The 27,831-nt window shown below is 41.8% G+C and overlaps 1 protein-coding gene across 4 annotated transcripts in view; it reads left to right on the top strand.

Moving 5' to 3' along the window:
- Nucleotides 1–27,831, top strand: part of STAB2 (stabilin 2) — an 85,727-nt gene that overhangs the window by 20,083 nt on the left and 37,813 nt on the right. The window contains exons 10-33 of one of the 4 annotated variants that reach the window (XM_021284689.2): nt 1,063–1,196; nt 3,228–3,310; nt 3,934–4,083; nt 5,375–5,518; nt 6,302–6,364; nt 6,465–6,584; nt 7,202–7,255; nt 8,442–8,522; nt 9,492–9,644; nt 12,611–12,673; nt 13,487–13,570; nt 14,823–14,909; nt 15,427–15,538; nt 16,804–16,984; nt 18,017–18,110; nt 18,302–18,460; nt 18,854–18,949; nt 19,727–19,822; nt 20,812–20,859; nt 23,260–23,396; nt 23,753–23,867; nt 24,840–24,917; nt 25,094–25,186; nt 25,300–25,407. In XM_021284689.2, coding sequence (XP_021140364.2) covers nt 1,063–1,196; nt 3,228–3,310; nt 3,934–4,083; nt 5,375–5,518; nt 6,302–6,364; nt 6,465–6,584; nt 7,202–7,255; nt 8,442–8,522; nt 9,492–9,644; nt 12,611–12,673; nt 13,487–13,570; nt 14,823–14,909; nt 15,427–15,538; nt 16,804–16,984; nt 18,017–18,110; nt 18,302–18,460; nt 18,854–18,949; nt 19,727–19,822; nt 20,812–20,859; nt 23,260–23,396; nt 23,753–23,867; nt 24,840–24,917; nt 25,094–25,186; nt 25,300–25,407 — 2,533 coding nt within the window. The remainder of the gene's footprint in view (nt 1–1,062; nt 1,197–3,227; nt 3,311–3,933; nt 4,084–5,374; nt 5,519–6,301; nt 6,365–6,464; nt 6,585–7,201; nt 7,256–8,441; nt 8,523–9,491; nt 9,645–12,610; nt 12,674–13,486; nt 13,571–14,822; nt 14,910–15,426; nt 15,539–16,803; nt 16,985–18,016; nt 18,111–18,301; nt 18,461–18,853; nt 18,950–19,726; nt 19,823–20,811; nt 20,860–23,259; nt 23,397–23,752; nt 23,868–24,839; nt 24,918–25,093; nt 25,187–25,299; nt 25,408–27,831) is intronic. The other 3 variants (XM_065037171.1, XM_065037179.1, XM_065037189.1) reach the window with 3 other exon arrangements.

Below are 27,831 nucleotides of genomic sequence, written 5' to 3'. Positions count from 1 at the left end.
GACAACCAACAATTTCTTCCCCAGCTCTCTTGTGACGCTGATCCCTTTTATGTCTATAAGATTCCGTTTTCATCAGGTGTTTCCTCCCTCAAAGGGCAGAAAATGTCAGAGTGACACTTGGGGTTGTTCTTCTATAAATTTCCTCTAGATTTCACCTTGACTGCAACACGCTACTTCAAATGCAGCCCACCTCAAGGCATTGCCTGTCACTCTCATGGGCACCACAATCTGAGCCTGCTTTGGACGTACGTAGGGCTGGATCAACCATACATCACTGACACTTCTCACAGGCTGGAGTCCCCAGGGGACAGCCAGGATGTTACAGATGGGATGCCATTTCCAGTGCAGGGACAGCAGCAACATAAAGCATACATCCGAAAAAGCATGAAATTTCATGCTTTGGCAGTTTCAGCAAAAAAGATAAAGTTAAAAGTACAAGTATCATTTCCCAAAATGGTTGCATTACTTGAAAGGGCAGGGTAACAACCAACCACTTGGCTTTGTTGAAAGGACTGACACTCCTTCCTGCCTTTTTCTAACAGTCGCATACAGTTATCTCAAGGATTGATGAGCTGCCATCACCCCTGTCACAAATAACTACCATTACCCCTGCTGAGTCCCACATAGTGAGTGGGGGCTTGGTACACCTGCCTCCCCATCGTGAGGGTGACACCCCAAACATTTGCACCATACCTCCCCTTGCCCACAGGCAGGCAGTCTCAGTGGTTTTCTGGGCTCCAGCAACCATAACACGTGGGGACCAGAGGTTGTACCGCAGCCAGGGGCGTCGCACAGCCCCCATTCAAAAAGGCCCTGCAAGACAGACACCACTGCCTTCTGGCGCAGCTGACAGAAGGACAACACATTAGGCAAGCAGCTACCAGGCTGCCCTACCCACTGACGTACTTTACAGCATACAGAAGCAAAGATTAAACTAAATTGCATTAGTTCTTCCTGAAAATGCCTTCAGAGAAGCAATAGTTAAGGAGGAGCAGGTTTAGCAAGAGATTCGGTGACACCACAGTGCACCAGCACACAGCTAAAATGAATATCCCTTCACAGGTGTACGTGTCAGGGGGGCTCCGTGGGGAATGGGTTTGTGTGCTACGGAAACATCATGGAACGCCTCCAGGACCTGAATGCCGAGGTGGGAGGACAGTGGCAAGGCAAGCTGACATCTGCCTTATCGCTCATGGGTAAGTGACGACACGTGAGCAAGTTGATCTTAGAATTATAGGATCATTTTGGTTGGAAGAGACCCTCAGGATCATCAAGTCCAACCATAACCTAACTTAACTCTACCATTAAATCATGTCCCCAAGAACCTCATCTAAATGCCTTTTAAATACCTCCAGGGATGGTGACTCTACCACTTCCCTGAGCAGCCTGTTCCAATTCTTGACAACCTTTTCTGTGAATAATTTTTTCCTGATATCCAATCTAAACCTCCCCTGGCACAATTTGAGGCCATCTTGCTCTGCTTTCCCCCAATGCTCCCTGCTTCAGGAAGGTGCCCCTGGACCGCACACTGCTCAACACAGACTCCATCTGATCACCTAAAGCAGTTGCCTTTGCTCCCTGTGCCATGCCATCTGCAAGAGTGTCCAAGCAAAAGTGCTAAGCACATTCCCACAATCCCTCACACATCATTTGGTATCACCAGTGGGTTTTGCCCAGTAGGGGGACAAGTGGGATCATCCCACCTCCTCTCCCTCCCTGCCCCCATTGATTTGGATAACTGAGATTTGATCTAGAATGATGCATAGAAGCCCACAAAAACATCAGGATTCCCAGCTGGGTCTTTCCTGCCCAGTGCCCAGACATCAGCAGTGGAATTTCTTTCATTAGAAAACAGGCAAGAGGAAGAGACTGATCCCATCCATGGTCTCCTTCACCCTCAAGACACCACACCAGAGCACCTCAGCCACAGTTGGCGGGTTTCCCAGTTTCTAATAGTCCACAGAGGTGAGGTGGAGCCCCTATCAGGGCTCACAGTTTGCAGCCTCTCACAGTTACTGCAGCTACCTTATGAAGAGAAGAGCATAACCATCTTCATCATCTTCTTTTGCAATGCCACAAATGTGAGAAATGAACAAATACTGCTAGAATCAAGTAGGATCTTCAAGTAACTTTGTAAATAAGGAAAATTTCCTCCTATTTAAAATAATTTCTCAGTCCTTTTCACTGGGTGCAGCAATTAAAATAAAGCTCCTGAATTCCTGATCAGAATGGAATAAGAATATCCCATAGCTGGCCAAGAACAAAGCCTGGCAGTGAGTGACCTTCACATTCAGCACTGAAGACCAAAATCCATTATCTCATCACTGAGAGCTCAGTTGCAGTTTCTCTGTTTATGTCTCTGAAAAATACCTGACATGCTTGGTGCCAGCACTTCTTAACAATAATTCAGATTTTATGTTCATTGATGAAGTTTTGGACATAAATGTGCCATTTGATTTACTAGCCAGAGCTACAAAGACCTGTTAACTGCACAGGTTATTTTAAAATACGTTCACTCCACATTAATGTCTTTCAAAAACTAAGAATATCCAGCATAATTGTCCCTGTTGTTTTGTAAAACAGTATATTCATTTTGAGGCATATTCTCTGGTATGACATACCTATAGCAACTGTAAACATGGTTTTAGTTCTGATTTTAAACCTCTGGAAAAAAAGCTGAAAATTAGAAATATTTAATTCCTTCAGCTACAGAATCAGTGGTCCCATACTGCTGTCTTGGAAACAGAAATACCATCTGGGTAGCAAATTAACTTTAATTAGCTTTTAGTGCATCAGCTTTTATCACCAGCAATGTGTTTGCTGATATTTGCAGTACCAGCAGGTTATCAGCAGCATATCCCTCACCCCAGGAAGGCTGAATTGATTTACATCACGAGGTCGTCTTCCTGTGAACTCACATCTCCAAAGAAACACTTTTCTTGTCCATCACACTGGTCTACATGCCACAGAATATGGGGTGCCAGAAGCATTCTGAATGTTTTGCCTCATCCTGTGTCAAATATGCAGCAGCTCCTGGATTTCACATCCCATCTGCCTCTCATCTTTCAATGACTTAGATCTTAGAATCTCAAATTAACATTTAGTAAACACAGATAGTGTTCTTTCTTAATCTTCCCAGATTACACAGATTACTTAGTCCCTTCCTCAAATGAGCTTTTCAATACATGTGTAAACTGTACTTTTTTTTTCCCCTCTCTCCTTATAAGAAAATGTCTATGAATGGCCGCTGAGTACTCTGGGACCATTTACCGTGCTTGTACCAACAAACAAGGGGCTCAAAGGTACAAATGTAAGTAAACAACAGAATGTTTTAAATTGAGGGGGATTTAGCTCCTTCAGAAATCTCATCTGTGTTAAGAAGAACTTTTCACTCTAGTACACTTCTGGATACACTTAAATCTAGGGTCCAGAGATTGTCTTTTTCCTACTTGAAAGAAAAACAAAGCAATTTCACAAGTCAGGGTAGAATGCAGGCAGGTTTCAAGTAAGTTTGGGATTGTTTTACAAGGTTTTTTCCACTTAGTTGAGACAGGGTGTGAAGAAAGATCTGATTTTTCAGCAGGGAGGCCTACAGGTCACCTTTTATGTAAGGGTGATTAAAAAAACATTTTTTAAGTTAAAAAACAACAACAACAGAAAAAGGCTGATATGCATGTGGTCAGCATCCAGTACCTTTCCCGGAGTCAGGACAACTCTGGAGGCACTTACTGCTCACGCAGAGACATGAGGGTGTAATCTGATGTGAACTGATACCAAGACAGGCCTCCGTTTGATTCAGACCCTATCACCTCACTTCAGGAGAAAACGTATCTTTTCGCAATGTAACAGCTGGAGGAAAAAAAGCGTTCACCATGAGATTATTTTTAGGCAAAGCCTATATTGACATAAATGCCTGTTTTTCTGCTCTTCTAGATAAATGATCTTCTGAATAATAAACAGAAAGCACAGTACTTTGTGAAACTCCATGTAATTGCTGGTCAGTTGAATACCAGTACCTTGAATAATACTAATGTGATATATACTTTGACGGGCAAGTCAGGAGAGATATCAAAGGGAGAAAAGGTAAGTGGCTCTCTAGCATCCCTCAGCAAGAATATTACTCTCTGTTCACAAAACAAGGAGTATGAAAGGCCTTTCTGCAAGAAGATGTCAGGTTGCAGATAGCTGCTGGATTACAAAAAAAACACAGCTGTGCCCGTGAACTACAAGGAGTTCAACTGAAACTTGAAACCTCATCAGCAAAGTTCCCACTAAAATCAGTGAAAATAAAAATAACCTTTAGAGATGCATAACTGCTGAGCGGCACAGCAGTCTAACACAGACCACTCTAAAAATGTTCGCTAAAATTAAGCCATCTTAGATCTGCAGGCACACTGGGGTAACATTAAGAAAGCCTAGGTGAAGTGAGAGGGGGCACAGGAAGGGAACAGCCCAGAGTTTATGTGCAAAACCTGTGCCTGCTCCTCACAGAGAGGAAGCCTCAGTTGCACTGCAGGATCCCACCTCCCACCGAGCATCAGCCTGGGCATCCTCTGAATGATGCAGCACATAGAAGTCTTCAACATAAATAAAACGCGCGTGGCAAATTATAATGAAAAATACGGAGTAAAGTTTGTCACTAGCCCAGATTATTTGATGTCAGAAAACATCAGGATAGTCTGACCCCAGAGTTTAAAAGAATTATTCTCTACAGCTGATATACTGGATCTTATAATCTAGAAATATTGCTCTTGGTTCATTAAATGTCTGTTGATGACTTGAGCCTACGTGAAGGCTGAAATCAAGTCCTTCTCGTATTTTTTAGTAGATCAGTGGCATCTGAAAAAAGAGATCTATTTTATTTCTTTGATGAATAGGTGCTCCATTTGTAACAGGAAAACATCACTGCTGTCTGAGGACTGTTAGTTTCCTGCAGGCTTCAGTACAGTGCAGAATCAGCAATATTTTGTTGTTTTAAATATACATATAATATAAGGAAATGGCTTGTAGTCCCTCAAGATTACAGGACTTGACCCTTTCACTACAATCACATTTTAAATCATTTCCTGAGAGGCTTTTATTGCTGGCACTCACCAGAGCCCTTTTAGGTACACTGCTTTCCCCACAGGGTCTGTCCCTGCTTCTCTTTTGAACTTTGCTGCCCTGGAGCAAAATAACATGGTCCTGATCCAAAGTCAAAGGAATTTTTTTCCATTTCCTTGACAGGCATGGGAAGCAACCTTTAGCCTCCTCAGATTTAAATGGCCCAGGTGTTGGCAATGGACGTGGGTGTTAGACTTTATTCAATATGCATACTCACTCTGTTGTAATTCCATAATAAAGAGCTCGCTATCCATTGCCTGGATTTTTTCAGGATAATCAATTAAGAATCAGAATCCAAGGAGGAAGGAGGAAAGGAAAACTTTTACAAGGAAATATTATCGCTTCCAATGGGATTTTGCACATTATTGACAAAGCCATGGACAATGTGGCACCAACATTTGAAAGCAACAAAGAGGTAAGCCATAAGCTCTATATGTACACAATATCTGATTTTGTTTTAAAATATTTCCACATTAATTGAATGCAAAAGAGGATGACTGACAGCAGCTAGACAAACTCTACTGAGCCACTGTTGATCAACTCAGAGAAGCAACATTCAGTTGACGCAGTTTACATGGCCAACAGACACGTGCTCTTCTGCCAAGCAGCTCTATGGAGGACTTAGTTGTTCTCACTGCATTTAAGTTGCTCCTTGGGAAACTGGCAATCAAGATAAGTGCATTTCACTGAATTCCAGAACAACATACTAAAAGGGGAGAAGTCTGAACAGATAACAGGCAAGACTTGCTTTGAAACCAGCAATGCCACTTCCAATAGGCTAATATTCTAAAACCTGATATTTTTGGGTGCTTTGGGGTTTTTGGTCCCCTGCTTTGCATACTTCCTTGAGATTTCACTTATTATATGGCGTTTTTGCAAATATTATATCTCTCCGCCCCTTCTCATTGGGAATACAGAGAACACTTCCCTCACACCTACACTGTTTGTGTGTTCTCTGACTACACAGGATCTCAGGACAATGACAAACTAACTATAAGCCAATAATGGCATCAGGATAAGAGTGCTATCATCTCAGCCATTTCCAGACACTACAGCCACACAAACAAATAAGGAAATCCAAATGTGTTAAGATCTGTAATAACTGAGGCTCATGCAGTAATTCAAAAAGTGTCTTACAAGAATTATTACTCTTTCTATGTCCCCAACTAAAATAAATCTTACTTTCATCTTATTTCAGGAAAACATAATGTCAGTACTTGAAGATAATGGAAGATACAGCCAATTTACATCTTTGATAGTGGTAAAGATCCAGAAAAACAATTCAATAGTGCTATTTTCAGATGTTCTTCAATATTAATACATAATTATACTTCTTTTTTTTTTTTTTTTTAACAAAACAGAAAACTGGCCTGGGAATGGATTTACAGCAGGACAATAGGCTTTACACAGTCTTTGTTCCAAGTAACGAGGCTTTGAGTAATATGAAAGCTGAGGCTCTGGATTACCTGCTTTCTGCAGAGGTATAGTCTTTCCACAACACAAATCCTTCTTAGATGGTAAATATATGTGTAGCTATACAGCAGATACATACACACATTGTCCAATATTCATCTAAGATAAGGTCAAGGTTTAAACTATCTCAAAAAACTAAAGCTCAAGACGAGACCTAGAGAGGATTTGGGGGTCTCCCATTGTATAAAGTAATGACAAGCCCTGACACCAGACCCCTACTCCCCTGCTCTTGCCTGGACAGCCACATGGCAAAGCCTCCAACCCTATCCTGGAAGGTGTCACATTTGGTGTGAATAGTCAAAAGGAGCAGATGCCACGAGGGCCCTGTTACATGGGAGACACTGCTGGTGGGGTCCCAGGAGATGGATATTGGCATTCTGTCCCCTGCACACCTCCTGTCTCTCCCAGCACACACAGAAGTTGTGAAAGGCTCATGCTGAAATAAAAGTTGATACATGGGTGAGAGCATGGAATGACAGGACACATGCCATGAGCTGAGCACCACCACTGACCCAGAGCTTTCTGGTACACGAGACGGTGATGCTGTTCTCCTTCCCCTCTCCTCTCACAGGTCAGGTAGGTTTGCGTGGGTCATTTTGGGCTAAAAAGGCCTCTTCTTCGGCAGGGTTCGTGGAAGCTGCTGGAGCTGGTCCGATACCACATTGTCTCCAATACTGAGGTGAGTGCAGTTGCTTTACTGACCTGAAGTGTAAGAGCATTTTCAAACCCTTTGCTGCTCTGAAATCAGAGTTTTTTCAAGAACAACCTCCACTCAGTGCTGCACAGCAAGGCTGCAAGGGACAGCTATGTCTCTGCTTTAACTAAGGGTGGTCACATAAAGGTCACTGACAGAGAACACAAACCTTTCACCACAGTGTCACTAATCAAAATAAAACCCTGCTGGAGGCATGTTATAGTGCTTGGAATAATGGTAAATATAACACTAGCGTGTTACATGTAAGTAACTATTTCCATTTAAAAATACACTTTTTGCTGATGGGGACTTAAGTCAAGTGGAAAAAAAAATACATACATATATATATATGTGCATATATATATATATATACAGTCATTCTGAACCTAAGACCTGCTACCTTAGCCTGCTCTGTGGAGCAAGAACCATTACCAGAGGGTACTGTTATCTTGGCAGGGATGCAGGAAGGAGTAGCAGGGCAAGTACTTGTTGCTATCAAAATCAAGATCTCTCTGAGCTTATTCTGCTAAAATAAGTCTTGTATTTATCAGAGAGAGTTGGTTTTGTCATCCTCTAAGTAAGCCTCCAGTTTTTCCCTCCTTTTTTCTGCTGGAAACAAAGAGCAAAACCCAGCAACACCCCCAGCAACTGAGGCTAGAGGAGGCTGAAGTTCATCCCCACCCCAGCCCCTGCTTCGGGGCAGGAAGGATATACTCATATCCTTAAAGGACCCACTCACAGTGTCCAAGGCAGGGGTCACTCCCAGCACAGAGCACGATCACAGCGAGGAGAAGCATGAGATCCTCATGTCCCTTCATGGGATATCAGCAGCATCATTTCCACAGTGGTATAAGGATGCAAACAGGGCTGTTTTTAGGGACAGCTGATAACTTTATTTAGACTGCTTGCTATAATTAGGAGAAAAATTAGTATCCTTTTGGGCAACAAGCTCTTTGCATGCAGCAGCCAGCAAGCACAGTCAAAATTTAATCACGCTAACTTCATTACATAAGCAGGTTAGTCAATACAAGGCTGCTCATGTACCTAGAGAAAAGGTGATAAAGTCATTCGCTCACCCTAAAGAGAAAGATGGTGTCTCTTGTGAAATCCATCTGGATTTGAAAAGAATAATGATGTTACGTTCCTCTAAATCAATTTATATTTATTTCAGCTAGAGGTTGCCAGCCTCGTCTCAATAGATCACATCAGAAGCATGGCGAACCAGTTCATTTACTTTAACAAGACCAGCACCGTAAGTTACAGTCAGCTTTCACCTGTGAACAGCTCTCTCTGATCTCTGCAATGGTTTGCATGCAGGGGGAATGAAATAAGGAGGAGGGGGGACATTAACAGAGGAATTTCTTGCTATAATGAGGTAGAAATTTTCAACTTGCTTCTCACCTATTGTCAGAAATTAGTACTCCAAAGGACACAGAACAAATGAGTGGTATATAAGGACAGCCTGCAGTTTCCTCTTACGTATGATTAGCTGCAGTCCAGGAATGATTCTCATTAATGCTCTGCCTAGTTTAAAAAAAAAAAAAAATATATATATATATATAATGTTTTAAATAATTATGTTACACATTTTGATTATTTAAAACACTTTTAGTGCACACATAGATATTCTTCTTTTATCTTTAATATTGTAGTTTCTGATCCTTATGAACCTAGTGAACACATTTTTAAAGCTGGTAATTTGTCAGTACTTTTACAAAACTAAACTTATCTGTTACATTAACTACCTTCCATTCCTAGCATATTTTAGCCAAATATGAACATTCTGGAGAATTCTCGTAAAGACAGAGCAGTTGCATGACTAAATGCAGAAAGAATACTACTTTTTTTTTTTCCTCTCCTGTGAATTTTGTTAGAGCTCAGATTCTCTCTCTCTTTTTCCCCACTTTGTCAGAGAGAGCTCCAAAGAATGCTTATGCCCACTGAAATCAGTGCCTGAAGTCATCAGTAGTCTTCTCATTTTGGTCAGTCTTTTAGTCACTAGTTCCACAGGCTAACAGTGCAGATTAAGAGGAAAACTTTAGATACCTCTGTTGGAGACCAATACTCAAAAAAATGTGCAACATATGCATACTTCTTGTATAAAACAAGTGTAATAAAAAATAGATGGCAAATTTAAAAATGTGACTAGAAATTCTTGAAATTATCAGAAATTGAGAAGCTATGAAAAATGTATTACTAATAATAGTTTATTGTTTCATAGGGACAAGTCTTGGTGAGTGGAGAAGAAATGGAAGAAACAGACATTGTTGCAAAAAATGGTCGCATTTATACTCTTGCAGGAGTCCTTATCCCACCCACAATTGTTCCAATTCTACCACATCGGTGTGATGAGACAAGAAGTCAAGTTGCAACGGTAAGAGAATCACGACAAACCAATAGCTCTTTGCTGCTCCACATAATGCACTCCAGCTTCCTCTTTACTGCTTTGACTGATATTGCCCATAAAAAGAGGGGTACTTCTGGAAATTAATGTATCAATGGCATACAGAGACCTGCCTAGCAGTACTGAACAAATATAAATAATCTGTAAGTAGGGAACTCGTATGAGCACATCCTATACCTCTTTAACTCATCTAGTTCTTACAGTAGCCCTTTAAAATATGTTGCCTCTCTGGTCAAACTTTTTCCTCCAGTTCCTGAACCCCATCTGTGCAGACAAGTACATGGCAAGTAGTGTCAGGTTCCCAGGAAAAATATTTTGGATGAGTATTTTAATTTCTACTAAATATGCAGGGAAATGAGCCATCAAGTTAAACTATTAACATAATAATTAATTTTATATTAAGATATTAGAAATACGTTATTTTCAGAAGCCACAATTTCCCCTAGCCCCGCTTTCTTCCCGTTTTCTTCAAATAAGGAATTATAAAACGATTCCATATTTCACAGGATGGATTTTGACATATGTTGTTCAGTTTGGTAACAGAGCACAGGCCTTTACACTCTGTACCATCCAGATGCTATTTCTGGTAAGAAGACCAAGTATCACAACGAGCTTTTAGTTTGCAGCAAGCGTGGCTCCAGTGAGCTATTACTGGACCGTGTTCAAGAACGTATCTGGGCCAGTAACGGTTCCGGTACAGTAATGCAAAACATTTACTATCTTAACTTAAAAGAGTCCAGAAGCACAGACTTGAAAGAGTTTCTCAACAGAGCTGGACAACATCAAAATTTAAAGAAGAAAACACAAGAGCTGGGAGTAAAGAACTGTTACCTCTGGCAGTAACTACAAAGTGCTGTATGTGCAATATAATCATAAACCAGACAGAGCACTGAGCTGCAATCTCCGATACAAAAAACTTTCAACACCTTATAAATTCAAATTACACTCCAGTAATTCGAATTCCTTACTAGGAACCTACCTACAATCTATGACTGACATCGATCAATCCTAAAGCAACACTATGAAAAATTATTTGAAGACAAAAAAAAATAGCATCTGTCACAAAAATTACTCCCCAAACTGAAGTCAGGAACTTTTGTCAGATTTAAAAGCTTCATGCGTAGTTTAAAGTGTAGTTAAATATCCAAGGCTTTAGGCAGAGGACTGCTACCAAGGAGAATAGCAGAGGGAGCTGTGGCTTTGCTGTTCTTAGCTACCATTGTGCATGTTCTTCACTGTCAGAAAACAAAAGCAATGCCACCTTGTAAATACTGGTTGTGGTACCTGTGAAAAGTAACAGACCTTGTTGGAACAGACAGTTGTACGTGCCTATGGGAACTATACATCCCTAAAGAGGAAAACATTATGCTAACACATACATATCCATGTAACCATACCTGGATGCTGGTAATAACCTCAGGACTCAGTGTCTTGCTCCACCTCCTCCCAGAGGTCACCACTCCCACAGGAGCCTTGGCTTCAGACACTTCACTGCAAAGACTTTATCCTAACCTACAGCTGAAATTGGCAGATTGGACCTTGCATGGAAATGCAGGCACATCTCCCTGTCCCCCTCTGGCAGAGGGCAGAGGCAGGACTCACTTAGGAAAATGAAGGAGCAGGTACACATGAATGGCTGAGGTCACCCTACATGGAGAAAGGGAGCAAACAGGTGACACCAAGTGGTGCTGAGCAACAGAGAGAGCAGTGCCAACAGTGGGAAACACTTTCCACAACAATCAGCCAGATTGTTAAGTTCTAAAGGATCAGAGAGGCCCTCACGGGGATTTTCAGAAATGCAAAGAAAGCTAAGAGCTTAAGTCAACTTCAGCCATGACTACACAGTTTATCAAACATCTTTTATAACGCCTAAATGTATTTGCCAAAATACACCTGACCCACAGGCCTTTGAAAAACAGTAGTGACATCAGTACCTCAACTCTTTGATACCTAAATGCTTTTGTAAGTCAGGTCCTTTACTCCTTTAAGTGCTGTAAATCATAAAACCAAACCAGTACCTGATTCTTTCCTTGCAGGTCCAGTGGTAAATCTGGGGAGAAAATATCATAAATCAGGTTCATGGTCACTTGTCCACTGATCATGAAACACAATGAAGTAAAGCATCAGATGCCAGCTCTAGGATTTATTCTAACTTGGTTGAAATGGAAGACATTAGCAGTCACAAGCAACACAGCTCTGACAGACTCCATATCCACACAATGAAAGGCTCAACCTCTCTGAAGTTATGGCATGCTGAGCCTGTCAAGAACGCACCTTTAAAACCACCACTCGAGTTTATATCTCCTCAGTGCTGTAATTGCAAGTCTCTGTCACCACCACATGGTGATAAATTAGTCAGTGGGGAAAAGCAACCAAAAGGTAAAGACATAAAAATAGCGATATGCTGCTGGATCATAGTGGAGTACAGAATCTGCAGCATGGAAGCAAAGAATATTTTTCTCTTCACCGACTATACACAAGACAAATTTCTCTTCATATTGTCTGTAGAACAGACTCAACTAATTTGTGGTCTTCCTAGGAAGAAATAAAAAATTCTCATAGAAGTTAAATGTGCAGACAGGTCTAGACTCTGAGACAATTTTAGTTAATATATTATACAAGGTTGAGCAAAGGATGCCAGTGCATTAGTCCCTGTGTTTGTCCTCTCTTTAGGAAGCTTCCAGTTCTTTAAAAGAAGGGAGTGGGGCAAGGACAAATAAAGATAAAAAGGGGAAGCTGGAAATGAACAACCACTCATCAAACATCAGAGCCAGGAGATATAGCCCTGGTGCTGCTCTTTGATTCTAGATCCATGCTGTAATAGCTAAAAGTCATAGAACAGATATCCTTAAAATGTACAGGGTATATATATAAGTGTGCATCTCAGCAGCTGGTATAATGCCTTTCAAATTACTACCTTTATTGTTTCCATCTAGGGTGTCTGTACAAGTTGTTTATCACACTCATTGGCTCCCTGCCCACAGGATTCAAAGCCCATCGTAAGTGACATTTCCTGACAGATTACCCAGTTGTACAAAATGCATAGAGGGAAGGGGTCCTCGTATGTTGATTACTGTTCTCCTAATATAATGAACAAAAGAACCAGATACTAATACAGGAGAGTGTGAAAAAATACAAATATAGATGGTACTTTGGTTTCTTTTCAGCAATAATTGAAGCATCAGGTAATTTCAGCATTATTTTGTTTTCTGTTGCAAGATCCCTTGTAGACTTCATAGAAGCTCTGACTCTTTTCTCCAGTAAATTAAGATCCATTTTAGATAGGCTTTGGCAGAAGAAAGAGGTGAGGAATGACAATTACTATGATTATGCTTTGAGAGTTAGTAAACAAAAAAATGGAGGGATACATTTAAAATAGACCTCACATCTGTCAAAAAATTTCCTTGTGATTAAGCATCCTCCCAGAAGCAGCTGTCGCCAGAAGCAGCTTCAGAAAAGACCGAAAATCTTCCATCTGCTTTGCATCTAAGAGATGCAAATCTGGCTGCATGTTTTTCCTCATATAGAACTCAAATCTAGCTACCACAGGAATTTTATTCCCCATGTTATAAAATTACGCTGGTAGTTAGTCCTATATGCTATATTCAGTAATAAGCTATCTGTCATTATTCATTAATAATGAAAAGAAAGTTCATATCATGAAAAAATGCATAATTTAATAATTTTTAAATGCAACACTATAGCAAGGTGGTTTCTGTTCTCCAGTCAAATTCTGTTGCAATATTAAGACAGTATCACAGAACTATACATTGCTTAGAAATACTAATGCTTCCATTTTGTGCACATTCCAGCCTTTCTCAAAACGGAGATGCATTATTGAAGGCTCAACCTTTCCAAAAACTGGTTGTACTAGATCCTGCAATATAACAATAAAGGTACAGAGTTGTGGTTCCTTAAAGTGAAACATACATAAAAGTTTTCCAAAGTGTTGTCTTTTGCATTGTAAACTTCCCTTTTGAAGCTAAGAGACATTTGGAGATGTCCAGGTAGCTTCCATACCTTTCTGCAGGGGGTTGAGAGGAGCTACTGTAAATCTCGGTGCAAAATACTAGGTAAATTTTTTCCAATGTCCATTCTACTACCCAAAATAACTCCTCTCCATGGTGCAATGCTCACACCAGCACCTCTAGTGAGGTATTTTAGCTGCCATGCATTATTGACAACAACCATCTCATACTCTGTAACCTGGGAGTTTTCACATAAGACTCCAAACCCAAATGCTATTATTGCCCCATAGAACATCACCTGCAAAGAACAGGACAGGTTGGTCCTCCCTTGTCCCAGGACTTTAGGCTTTACACAATATTGTGTAACAATGAATGGGAAATGCTCCCAAGAACTGCGCTCCACTTGCTCTGCTTGGCAAGCCTAGTCCTCACAGAAGTCATTAGCCCGTGAGAAGTACTTAGACCTTTCTGACTCCTGTGGCTCCTAAGTAGGCTTCTGCACTTCATGGTCACCATTAAGTAACAAGCAGAGAAGTCCACAAACTCATAAGCTTTGAGAGCCTTTTGCTGATTCCTATTTCCCTTGAATCACACATGTAAACGAGATTTTTCTCTAATACACTTTCTGTGCTCTCGATAAATAAATGGATCAAGCAGCCAGTTCCCAAATAAAACAAAAGATGCAGCCAAGAAAAACATTTAGGGCTGTGTAGTGGCTAAATCCCACACTGTTGCAGAGGGGAAGGAGGAACATTAAAGCAGTATGTCTAACTTTCACAGCACCTCACTGGGTTAAAACAAATCTTCTAGTTCTTGATCTCAGATGCAAAGGAGGCTGCCTGCCCCTGAATTGCACTGCACTCCTGCTGAAAAAGTGTATGTAATAAGATCAGATATACTCGGGCATGTTCATAACTGGTGATGGGATGGAGATTTTTAACACTGACGAGCCTGATAATAATAAGGGAAGGATCCAGAGGTCTGTGCATCCCCTTCTTGGGCTGCCACATCCCTCCTGGTTTTAACAAGGCTGTTGCAGAGGTGGCTCTGGTTCAACACAAGCCTTTCAAGAGCCAGCTACCGCTACAGGCCCTTGCCAAAGGACCCAAGCACAATGGAAAGTTGTCTTCTGCCTCCACACTAAGGCACTGGAAAAGAGGATATTTGCTTTATTTCATAGGAACCAAAGTGTTGCAAAGGCTTCTTTGGCCCTGATTGCAGTCCGTGTCCAGGAGGTTTCTCTAAACCCTGCTCAGGAAACGGGCAGGTAAGCAGAGCATCCAGCAGCACCCCATGGGGGGAAGGACAGACCGTGTCCCAAAAGTCCCTGAAGCACTTCTGCAAGACAGAAATGTTAGGCTCCACACGATCTGCACCCTCCACTTATGCTGCATGATGGCCATAAATTTAGGTTCAGTTATACAGAGGAGGGAAAATGAACCAGTCTCCTCTGAGATGTCCGAATTGCAGGTTTCTATGGTTCCACCAGAGAGCACAGAGGCAAGGCTGGGTGACCCACTCTGATATTTGTACTTCGAACAGCACAGAATAATGACCCATCTCACTATTCTCACTTTAAAATTGCAAAGGAACGTAGAACCCACAGCAACAAAGTACAAGCACAAGGAAAGCTTTTGCTTTGAAACACCTTTTTCATCAAAGCTGAGATTTTATGGCTGTCTATCACAGTCATACTATGGATGGGCACATGGTCCCTTCTCTGGGGGAAGGCTAAAGATTTATTTGAATTTATACATAGAAATCACCTCTCTTCCATATCACAGTGCATGGATGGCCTGGATGGCAATGGGACCTGCGTTTGTACTGAGGCATTTCAAGGCTCACGATGTCAGTTCTGCTCAGACCCTGGCAAATATGGACCTGAGTGTGAGAAAAGTAAGTACAGCTGTACTTGCTCAGCATAAGAGCATGGGCTGTTTCTTTTGGACCCTGGTAACATTAAGGTAGGAGTTAATGGCTCTTGCTAAATAGTCTATGTGGTGGATGAGCAAGATGGCTCTAAGGTACTTTCATTTCTTATTTCAAACGGACACATCATAAGCCCAGAGTCAGTGAAAAACTTCTTACTGACTTACTTCGGCTTTTTGTAAGATGTTATAGCTCACCTTATACTAATTTATTGTTCTTTTCCTTTCTGTTTCTCTCACTTGAGTAACTGAAAAGAAAGTCTTTGCTATTCCATTCCCACCTGGTATTGCCCACAAGAGAAGAGATTCTGCCTGCAATGCAAACACATGTAATCTAAGGACAACTAGATCTATAAACAGATTTTGTTTAGGGCCACTTAATAACCATCCTTACTGAATAATTTCTGATCTATTGAATAGTTTATGATTCTAGCAGTCATCTTCTGTATACTGACAGATTTAATTCTTCTATGTCAAACCATACTACATTTCACAGTCTACAGAATATACAGCATAAATATAGATATATTCCCCAACTACAAAAATCACTTTTAGTCTCTTTTTGCTATGAAACAGCCTGTCATTCATGAAGCCACAGCTCACTTGAAGGTTCCGACGTACATGGACAAATTCCATAAGAAAAGGTGGCACTGCCTAAGCTCTAGTCTCGCCAAAGCAGTACACATTTGCTTAACTAGTCACCACTGGCATTTCTTGGGATTGCAGAAGGCCTATCTACCATGTCCTTTGGGCACATTGCTGTGCCTCCCAGCAGCACTAACCACCCAGCCCCAGAAAAGTGCTAGTAGGTCTGTGCTACTGCTCTGTGTACTAGCCCAGCACTGTGCAATTTTTAGGATTGTGGACTCAGTATTAAAAGGCTTCATATATCACTAAAAGCATGTCAAAACTTGTGCAATGAAATAACTTTACCCTTAATAGCCTAGGACATAGCATTTTCCTCCTGCTTCTCTGAAGTACTTTGAAATTCTTTGATGGGTAAGTGCACTGTAAAGACATAATAGATTTTAAATAGTTACGCATAAAACACACCTGAAAAGGTAAGGATATGATAAATAAACAATAAGTCCCCCAACAAAGTGAGACTTTAAAAATACAAATTTTAGATGCTAGAAAAAAAGAAAGACCTAATTCATAAGAAACACTATGTGAGAACAGACGTCTTTTACCACTATAGAATTGCACTATAGAATTGTAATTTATCTCTTGTAGAGTGCCTCTGCATTTATGGGAAATGTGATAACCGAATAGACAGTGATGGGATCTGTGTTCCTGGATCATGCAGAAGTGGATACACAGGAAAATTCTGTGATAAGCAGATTGTTCCCTGTGAGCCCTCTCTACAGCTCTGCCATGCACATGCAGACTGCCAGCTTAGCGATGGTGCAGTGAGGTAACTTGCATCTTATTAACATTAATTATGCTGCAGCTCTTTTCCATTTGCTTGATTAAAACAGTGCCTTGTAGCAGTACAGAAGCATCAGCCACTGAAATGCTGCTATGTAGCAAATGAACATAAACATGCACCGCATTGACCTTGCGTTGCAAGATCGTAATTAAGAGTTCTCAACACCCTATCCTGTACCTTATGTTTAACACTGATGAGACAGTCGCATACGGATCTGATCTTTGATCAGAAGTCTACCTTCTGACTAAAATCTACGAAGGCTTTTAGGAACCTCTTATTTCTAACCTTCCCTTACTGAATTAGAAGCTTGAGCCTTGCTGAAAAACAATGAAACTCTCAAGCAGTTTGGGGGTAGATAGCTGGTTCCAGTCAGCTCAGGTAAGTTTCACATGCCACACCACCACAGACTTCAGCACAGACTCTCCAGTCCTGACACGACTGGTCACAAAACTCTGTTACTGCTACAGCTGCCTTGCATTTGCCTCACGCTAACCTTCACATGGCAGCAAGTTTGCCTCTTGCTGCAGTGTATTCGTTATGAGTCATCACAGAAACAGAATGTGGCATGCTGTGTAGCTTCAGTGCTTAAGAAATTCCCTCCAATATGGGTTAATGTTGAGGGGCAGGACCCAGGGAATTGGGGGGCTCATAGTCTAGCGTGCATTTCAGGGAGAGAGCTACCTTCTCTGTCACTGAAAGAAAGAGTAACCCAAGCCCATAATTGATTTAGAGCTATTAGCTCACCTTTGCAAAGATCACATCAGTACAGAATTAATTTAACTCCTCATCTCATACACAGAGAATGGATCCCTCATTTGACTTAATTAACTCTGGCAATATTTTGGGAAGACAAGAAAAAAAAATCACGTATATATGCACTTAAGCTGTTTGCATCACGAATGCAAGGTTATCAATTTTAAGTTGCCTGTATGTAGCATGTCACAGTGGAAAACCACCACTTCACTTTACAGCTGTGCTATAATGTTCAATGCCTCCCTCCTCCTCTTGTCTCTATAGCTGTGTTTGCAAACCTGGCTACCAGGGAGATGGCATGACCTGCAACAAAGTTGATCCTTGTGCTGCTTTAAACCCAGGTGGCTGCAATATCAATGTAAGTACATGTTTTTCGCACAGAGCCTGACACCACAGTAAAGTAGGCAACAAGGAAGGTTTGGACAGAAACATTTGCAGAAGGAAGAGTCATAATTTCCACTGCAGCTTCAAGCTCTTTCCCGGATAGTGGCATTGCTATTGCTTAGACAAGCCTTACCCCTAAAACCAGATGCCTCTGCATCCCCCCAGGCTGAGTGCATTCAGATGGGCCCAGGAGAGCACACATGTGCTTGCCAGGCAGGATGGACGGGCGATGGAAGGGACTGCTCTGCCATAAACAACTGCCTGCTGCCCACCGCCGCAGGGTGCCACCAAAATGCCACCTGCATATACATTGGGCCGGGTCAGGTAAGCCTTCTCACTTTCGCTGCTACCTTTGGTGCTACTCTTCACCCAGTTTGCTCTGCCAGTGCTTCCTATCCTGTTTCCGCCCCAAATTATCTTCTCCTTCCCAGAGTCAAGGCTATTTCCACATGGCGCTCTCTACCCAAAGCAGTTTCCTTTCAGTTCCTATCCCAGTGCTCTCTGCCTCCTGCATGGTGGTGTTCTGGCAGCAAATACATTTTAGTAAGCACATTACTAGATGTCAGGTACAAAGGTCTTCTGGAGATATTAGTCAGTGTCATTCTACTGAAGTCAATGGGGCCACGCAGAAACACAGAGATACTAATTCACCATGTCCAGAATATGTACACTATGTTAATCATTTTAATAAATTGTTGTGTTTTATTGAAATGACAGAATGACTGCAAGTGTAAGGATGGATTTCGAGGGAATGGAATTGAATGCACACCCATAAACTCATGCCTGGAACAAAATGGAAAATGCCATGATCTGGTGAGTAATTAATCATTCCCTAAACAAAGTGTTCAGATACATATCACACCTTGCCTTCTGCACACGCCATGGTATTTCCTTGCCATTTCAAGCCTGCAATTTCTGCTTGAGTTGGAACAAAGCTTTCCAAGGAGTGCTACAAGCACCAAAAATTCTATGTGAACCACATCAATACGGTACGTGCACTGAGGACAGGCTGCAAGGGCTGCTCCCAACTCTGCCTGTACAGAAGGGCTGTCTCAATCCTGGAGTAAATAAATGCTGCCTCTAACAGTAATTACAATTTGGATGCAATAATCTGTTGAGACATTTACTCAAGTCACACCTCTCTACCCAGGCATCTATCAGCTTTATCAATAGCTGCAGGTGTTCAGCAGACCTGCAGGCTCTGCTGTGCTCGGTAGTGCCTGTGAGAACCACATTAGCCTCGGGTGAGACCCAGTGACAGAGCTCAAGCAAAGACCACGGGGAAGCAGAGGACAAATCTGCCATAGTCGGTTGAGGGACACTGCCCAGTTTATGTAGGGGACAAGTAAGAAAAGGTGAAGGAAGGGTTTAGATTCCTAGACCTAGTGCATGTTGGGCAGGTAACTTAGGGGCTGCTGATGGAGGTTGTCCTATAAGAGAGAGAGGAGGTTCATGGAATATGGTACGAAGATCCCTTGTGAAGGCTCTGTCTGTATATGATTTTGTATCAGGAAAAGTGTTTACAGGCCATCCTTGCTTTTGAGCAGTCTCCTCAGTATTTGACAAATTTTCTCTCTTTCTTTTTCAAAGGCAACTTGTCAGTTTGAATCTTCTCGTGGCTGGGAGTGCGTGTGCCCAAAGGGCTATGAAGGAGATGGTAAAATATGTTATGGAAATGCTGCAGATGTAAGTAAGATTGTCATCATCTCTGAGCACAGGACTTACTGCACAGCTCTTTCGCTGGATCTTAACCAGAGAGATAGCAAAGCCATTATAAACAGTCAGAAAAATATTATGCCCACCAGTGCTATCTGCAGTCAGTGTTTCTGCTGGAGACTCTTGCCTGATACAGAAATTATCTGTTGTGTTTAAAAATATAGCTGGGAAAGAGGCCTAAGGGATACAAGCATACTTCTTTAAGACAAATTGAACAACGCCAGCCCAAGAGGTCTAAAGCGCAGAAGCACTTACCTCCCAAGTGGGAGCAATGAGCATCCTGAAGTTCTGCCTTGAGGTCTGTCTCAATGGAAACACTCCATTTATCATGTTAAAACAAACCATGCTGACCAGCAGGCAAACAAAACAAAAACAAGTAAATTGGTGAAATAAATAAGTATTTAACAGCACAGGAAAAAAATGAAAGTGTCAGCAGTCTCAGCCATTAGCAATAATCTTAGCATGCCTCTTAGCACTATCTGCCATCCCTGCTCATACAATATCTATCTCTGTTTGAAGTACTGTGGCAGAGTAAATGATCTCCATGTGCAGGATGATATATAAGATGCTGTATAAATACCAACCAAAATAACATATCTTCTTTCAATTAATTTTGCATGGAGTTAAGAAAATGTTTAGGTTTACATTCCCAGAAAAGTAACACTTAGCCTGAGGTCAGGACAAGTTACCCACCAAGGTCAGGCACACTTTATACACCTAAGCAATAGATGGCCTGATTTTCAAAAAAGTTGGTAACTCACTATTCCCAGAATGTATCAGTACTAGAAAAACACAAACATCCTCCCTTTTCACACATACTGAAAACCTCACGCTCCTCCATGTCGCATCAGACAGGTCAGACACGCTGAGTTACAGCACAGGCTACAGCAAGAGTACTTTGATAAAGCTAATTACAGATTACGTAATTATTGCTCTCTCTTTCTTTCCTTTCTAATCAGGAGTTATCAACTCTGTCAGAAGCAGCTGCATTTAACCAATGGGTTAATGTAAGTACACTTCATGGCTGATTTTTTAGGTTTGTTGAAGTTTGCAGAAATGCCTGGCCCTTTTAACCTTTAGAAACTGCAACTTCACAACAATGTTCCTATCACACAGCAGAGGCCCAAGCTCTGGAGAAGCATTAGTTTCCCTCTCCCACCAGTGATGGCAGGGCTGGTTATCTGGTTCCCTATCTCTGCCTGAAAACCAAATTCTGATTCCAGATTCAGGCAAGTGAGGAAGCTCCACAGGCAGAAGAGCAAGTTACAAGCCCATTCTCTGAGGCAGGGGGCTACATAAGCCAGGACTTGCTCTGTACATAACTACATTGCAGTCCAGAGGACCAGCAGCATGGTGCAAGCAGAGCCTGAATATGTGCCCAAGTCATTCCTTCCAACTTCCCTCATGCAATAAAACTACAAGTCAGTGGAGACGGAAGGCAATGCCTTACCATTCCCAATTTCAATGAGCCCTGTGCCAGGAAAACACAGCCGTACAGCTGGTCAATGCTGCTACTGCAACAAGCAAGGAGGGAAAAAACCTCAGTCTGTGCAGGCTTGTCTGAGGTGCAGGAAACTAAGGAAGATATTTGATTGTTCACCTTCAGATAAGGGAAGAAACACCAACTTAGATTAAAAAAAAATGTTATAGGTCAATTGTCACTGTCTACTTCTTATTTTCACATGCTATCAACTATTACTAGGGCAGCAGTAACATTAGAGGTGCTACCCCACTGTGGCTGACACTGCATGAACAAAGATCAAAACCAGTTTCCCCCACAAAGAGCTTAAAACCTAAATATAATAAGTGTGTAGCAAGTACATAGCAAACAGAAAGGAACAGGTGTATATTAACGAATAGCATCAGAAGCAGAAGTCACAGTGCATTAGCTGCTTTCACACTTTCAAAGTTATATGGCTCGGGGTTAATTAAATAACACAAGTGCAACAGGGATCTCAGGGAACCGCCTAAAAGAGAGGACAGCATGGCTAGTTTAAATCAGTTCTCTGCCTGGCCCTGGGCTCAGGCTGCAGGGCTGGACACTGTAAAGACCAACTAATGAAGTTAAAGAAATAAGCACAACAGGAAAGGCTGTTCACCTGTCAATGTGCACTTCAGATAATGAAGTCAGGGGGGTAGGGGAAATCAGAGAGCAGATTCTGTATAATCTGTTGAAACAGGGATGTGGAAATTTCTGCTACACTTCAGAGAAATGGTATCCCTTAAATACTGGTAGCTACAAATATGGGCAAAATAGGGAGGTCTATCCATCTGTGGGGTTTTTAACTTCATACCTGAGCAGGAATGTGATGTTTACCACTTTTCATAACCAAATATTTTTCTTGCTGGTCAGGAAGGATGAGAAAAGGAAGTCTGTTGCTATTTCTATATTTAAATATTTGGAAGGTGACAGTGATGATGGCTAGAAAGAAAGATGATCTTAACAGAGACAAGATTCCCAGCTATTTAAGGGAGTTAATTCCCTTCTTGCTTTAAAACCCAGTATGGGTATCGAAGGACTATCCAAAACAAGCCAGCTTCCAGGCAGCATACCAGCTTCAAATAGGTACAACGCAAGCTCATGTTGTTCCCTCAAGGTTTGCAGTATCAAAAGTGACAAGTTGCGGAGCCTGTGAAAGTCTGGAGAACCACATTCAAATCTTTAGCTCTCCTTTTTCTAGCCCACTCTGCACCACCACCACCACCCCTCCCCCAAAAAAAATCACACAACTGAAAAAAAACTCTCCAGTGGAGGCTCTCTCCATCCTTAAGGCAGATAAACATATGGAAGATTAATTAGTCCATGCATACTACAGCGCCCACATCCCCCATCTAAAATTAGAGCTGTCAGCAGCAAGCCCCACTGCAGTGCTAGTGGGCACCAATATCCCTGGGGCATCTTGAAAAATCCCAGCCAGGTTAAATAGTGCCATTCCAAATGGGAACATTTTGTCATGTGGCTTTCTTATGTCGTGGTTCATAATCCTTCTGTCTGTTAAATAGTATGGAGTGCTCTGTAAGACCAGGTTACTTGAAGTTATCAGTAACCAGGAGTATTTATCACCATGGGTTTTTTTAACATTCAAGTGCGTAAAATAGAATCCATGAGACAGACTAACTTTTGTGGGAGGCAACTTATGTGTTTTGTAATAAAAAACAATTCTGACCTAAACATGGGTTCTGCCCTTTAAATGATGGCAATCTATTCTGTAAAAAATTGACACTCATTTACAATTTTTGACCAGCTCTAAGTACTTTTGTTCAAGTCATTGCTCAGTATAATAGTTTTTCCTCTCCAGGCCGGTCAAAAAGTACGTCACATACTTCACCTTGTTAAAAAGTCACCAGCTGCTATTTATAGATTGTCCTCAGGATGAATTATTTTAGCGCTCTTTACTTTCATGCAGGAGGCCGAGATAAACTCAGTGTTGTCCACCACCTCAAATCTAACTGTCCTCGTGCCTTCTCTTCAAGCAATTGAAAACATGGATGAAGATGAGAAAGCCTTTTGGATGTCAAAGACTAACATCCCAACTCTACTGAAGTATGTTAAAGGTTTTGGGTTTGGAGGCTTTTTAAGGGAATTGCTTTCCATTCCAGACAAGGCTTTGGTTTGAAGCCTTTAAAGCAAGACAGCTCTTAGATTTTTAAGGGAGGAATATAGGCTTGCCCTTCTAATTACAGTGGTATAAATCTCTGTAGCAATTCCACTGAAAACAAAGACTTTACTTGTATTATGTGAGAAACATTTAAAGGCCAAATTAATCCTAGGACACAGCTGAACTAGGTATTGTACAAACAATTCCTACTTTAAACCACAGTTTTAGACACATTAAGAATATTTATATGGGGAAAAAAATAGAAAATACAAAACCTTCAAATCCAGTTAATTTCCTTTAGGTATCATGTATTGACAGGAGCTTACAGCTTTGCTGATTTCCAGAATTTATCATCCTCTGACATGCTGCCAACATCTCTACAGAGCAACTTCCTACACTTGTCTAAAGAAAATGGGGTAAGATGACCTGCAAACGACTGTGGTATCATACACCAAATCCTGACCATCACTGCCACTGACTTTCCTGTATTACAAAACCACACAAACATTATATATCTGTATTTAAAAAAAAAAAAAAGACCGTGTCACGAAATTAAAGGAATAGATCAATTATATGGGGTCCTCTGGGAGAAACATTAACTTGGTTTTCTCCACCACTTTACCTAGCTGAAATTTGTCCACAGTATTATTTATTCCTCATGTCTCGGTAGCTGCTGCAGACACTGAACAGTCTCATGGCCAAGCGGAAGCGCAATCCCTATCTGGAGCAGCTGGGGTGAACTAATTTAAGACAAAGAGCATCAAGGAAACCAAATAACTTATTTTAGGGAACTGAGGAGGTAGGAGGAAGTAGTGATACTGTGCACGTGTCCGCATGTGCAACTTGATAGTTCCAAACCACGCAAAGGTATTCTTAATGGCAAATAACTACAACTGACAGCCCTTCCCCCTCAGCCTTTTTATTTAGCACTTCCTGTTCCCAGGAGTATTTTCTGGAAATACATATGGAACATTTAACCACTTCATCCCTATTAAAAGTTCCCCAAACCTCCACGCCCTGAGGAAAAAAAATTATGAATGGGGATCCTTCAAACCTGTGCAGACACGGGAGTGTGCGAATTGGCACAGGAGCTCACCCTGCCGTGGGCTGGGGGTGAGCTCACCTATCCCTGAGCAACCACCCCAATGCAAACGACCCCAGGGCTTTGCCAGTCCATGAGTGGGGAATAGCACAGAGTCCCAAAGTCACCTTTCCTGCACATGGTTCCATCAGCGTAACTCAGCCCCCAGTGCCAAACAGTGTGAGGGGAGCTGTGGTGGATCCCCAGGCAAACATTTGGGAAGGTCTGGAAATCCACAGCATGAACCACTGGGAAAATACCACCACTGCAATGCAAAATCAAACCCTCTCTCCTCTCCCTCTTTCAGAACCTCACCCTCGAGGGTGCTCACATCGTGGCTGGCGACATCGCATCCACAAACGGAGTCATACACGTTATTGATAAGGTATATGGCTGCATAGGGAGGATTTGTTTCTCTGCATCACAAGCAGTGGAAAATAATTAACAGCTCTTGGAAAAAAATATTTGCACAGAGCAGCATTTTGTCCTGCATCTGATCCTTGCAGCTGCAACCACAGCACATGCACATGCACTGACGTGGGATATCTACTCCCTTTTCAGGTTCTAACCCCCCTCCGCAGCACCGTCATGCCAAGGCTGCTGGCGCGCCTGGAACAAATGCCCGATTACTCCATTTTCAGAGGCTACATTATTGTAAGCTTTCACATCCTTTTAAGAATAGAAGCCATTGTCGGCTCTCTTTGCATTTGGAGTAGTACGGCACTATCCATGGTCATTCTGATTTGTTTTCATGTGTTTCACAACAGCAATACAGCCTGGCAAATGAAATAGAAGCTGCAGACACATACACAGTCTTCGCCCCAAATAACGATGCCATAGAAAATTACCTAAGGGATAAAAAGCCTGCTACGCTGGTACGTATTACTCAGAAGACTTTTCTTAACAGCTCTGTATCTCATCTCAATTTCAAGTGGGTGGATTGAGAGGACACAAATAGGAAGAGGGATTTATTTTCCAGAAACCCAGTAAGGTTAGTTTTGTTTTTAACACCAGATGAGGTGAAGAAGGATGGATCCATCTATATTTTCCTGCCTTGCTGGGAGACCCCAGCTGTTTGTTCTGGGTTTTGTCCTTCTCTAGATTAAAACCATGCTGATAATAACCAAGGCATTCATCAGTAGACCTAGGTGAACAAGTCCAGTCCCCTGTCATCACTGGCAATCCCATCATTAATAATTCCACAAAATATTCTCATTCCTTCTTAAAACTATCCAGATGCTTGCCCTACTGCTGCAGGAACACTATTGCCCAGCAACTTTCTACAGACCGTTTCTAACCCCAGTTTACAAGCACCATTGGCCAGTCCCAGGGATCAGAAAAAATTCTGAAATTTTCCTGCCGAGAAAAATTTCCTGGGGCAAACCCCATTGCTGCTGCTCCCCACTCCCAGGAGCTCCCCATTAGGTTCATGCCTGACCTGGCCACGAGCTCCTCACACCAGTGCAGATGTGTCCATCCCACCTCCCCTGCTGACCTCAGTTTTTGTGCCCAAAGCTAACTTATTTTGACAGCTCACCTCTGGCCAGTTTATACCCCTTTATTCTTACGCCAGTAATATGCTTTAGCTGAAACAACTTTCTCTCTTTGATGTTTATGTGCTGACATATTTACAAGGCCAAACAACCTCTCAATCCTGTCAGTCTCCTCTCAAGATAAACTATGATTTTGCTGCATCATCCCAGAGCCTTTCTTGTCATTTGCTGCAGTTTGAAACAACTTTATTGAATGCACATACCAAGAACCACACCTTGCAGAGGAAGCTTTGCCCATGACTTGCTCAATGACATTAATACTTCCCTTCACCTTCCGTAAATATTTACCCTGTTACACTCTGTCCCTTCTTTCGTGATCTACATTTACAGTCAAGAAGCTGATGTGCACAGGGTTCAAATAACTCATGCCAAAACATTTACCACCAGCCAGCAGACCCACAGCAAAAGGCCCACTTGCAGCCTCACTGGAAGAATTCGCACATGATCTAGCTTCATCTGCTCAAATTACTTTTGAACCTGTTTTAGTTGTTTTGTGACGTGACATCATAATTTCTGCATAACTGTAAGAAGCATTTGTAACAGACTTGGAGATACACAAGGAACATCAGTCCCATTGGCTTTGGGTCACGCACACAAAAATCCTTTTCATTTGTACTACTTATCAATATTTCTTCTGTCTTTCTTCCATCCTCCCAACCTTGCCTGGTGTGGAAATCTGACAAAGAAAATAGGAAAACAACTGTAAGGTTAACCCTGCCTACATCTTAATCTCTTCATGAAACACCTTGGGAGAACTCTGCCACAGAGGAAAGAGCTCGGCACAGGGAAGAGACCCCATATCTTGGCCTTGATGAAGCAAGGTCTTTTTCTCACTCTGCTGGTGATTAAAGACAGAAATGAAGATGGATGAGAGTTAACTTTTCTTCCAAAGCATCTAAGCCAGGAGAATTAAATAGGGTTGGACACTGGTGGAGATTAGCTCTATCTTAATCCCCACTTTCTTGCCTGCAAATATTTCTTTGTCAAGACCGTGGAAATAAAAGAATAACACATCCCACCCTAAGAGAAGTAAAGACCACTATTTCACTCTGAACAAAGCCAGGCAACATCACAGATCATAGAGCCTGGGGTTGCTTCATGTTTTCACACACTTTTGAAGGAGCAGAAGAGTGAGGAGCAGTATGAACACTCAGAACAAAGGGGACAGCGTGCAACAAGGTTTCACACAAGCACCTTTTATTGCCAAGATACAGAAGCCGCAGCAGCACTGTATCTATTGGCTAGGCAGGTCCCAAACCCTCCAAATGCCCCAGATTCTCTCACATCTACAAATCTCTTTACAAACACATCCTACTTCTGCTTCCTCCTCCAAGTCAGGGAGAGCTCTGGGAGTTCCCTCTTTGGAACAAGATGCAGAAGCCTTGGGAAGCCCTCAAATGTTTTTGATGTACAGAGAAAAATTTCACCACATCACTGAAAAATGAAGACACCCTAGCAATGAGGCACAGAAAACCTTCCAATTAACAGGTGTGGCTCTAATACTGAAGATGAACGTAAAGTTTTAAAAAAAAATAAATAAAATAAAAATCACGCTATAAATTAGTGTAAATCATCATCTATAGGTGACTTAGGGATTCACAAAGGAAGAAAGAATGGGTATGGAGAAGGTTATAAAAACACTCATGAATATGCAACTTTTGATGTCAAATGAACTCATAAAGTTGAGAGTCCTAAAAAGTCATATGAGTGACTTTTCCCTAAATTTGTCAGCCAGACGTGTACACA

This window comes from Columba livia, chromosome 1 (genome assembly GCF_036013475.1).
Source record: "Columba livia isolate bColLiv1 breed racing homer chromosome 1, bColLiv1.pat.W.v2, whole genome shotgun sequence".
Classification (NCBI taxonomy): Eukaryota; Metazoa; Chordata; class Aves; order Columbiformes; family Columbidae; genus Columba; species Columba livia.
Note: the sequence above shows the minus strand (reverse complement) of the source record. Positions and strands in the feature narration are given on the sequence as shown.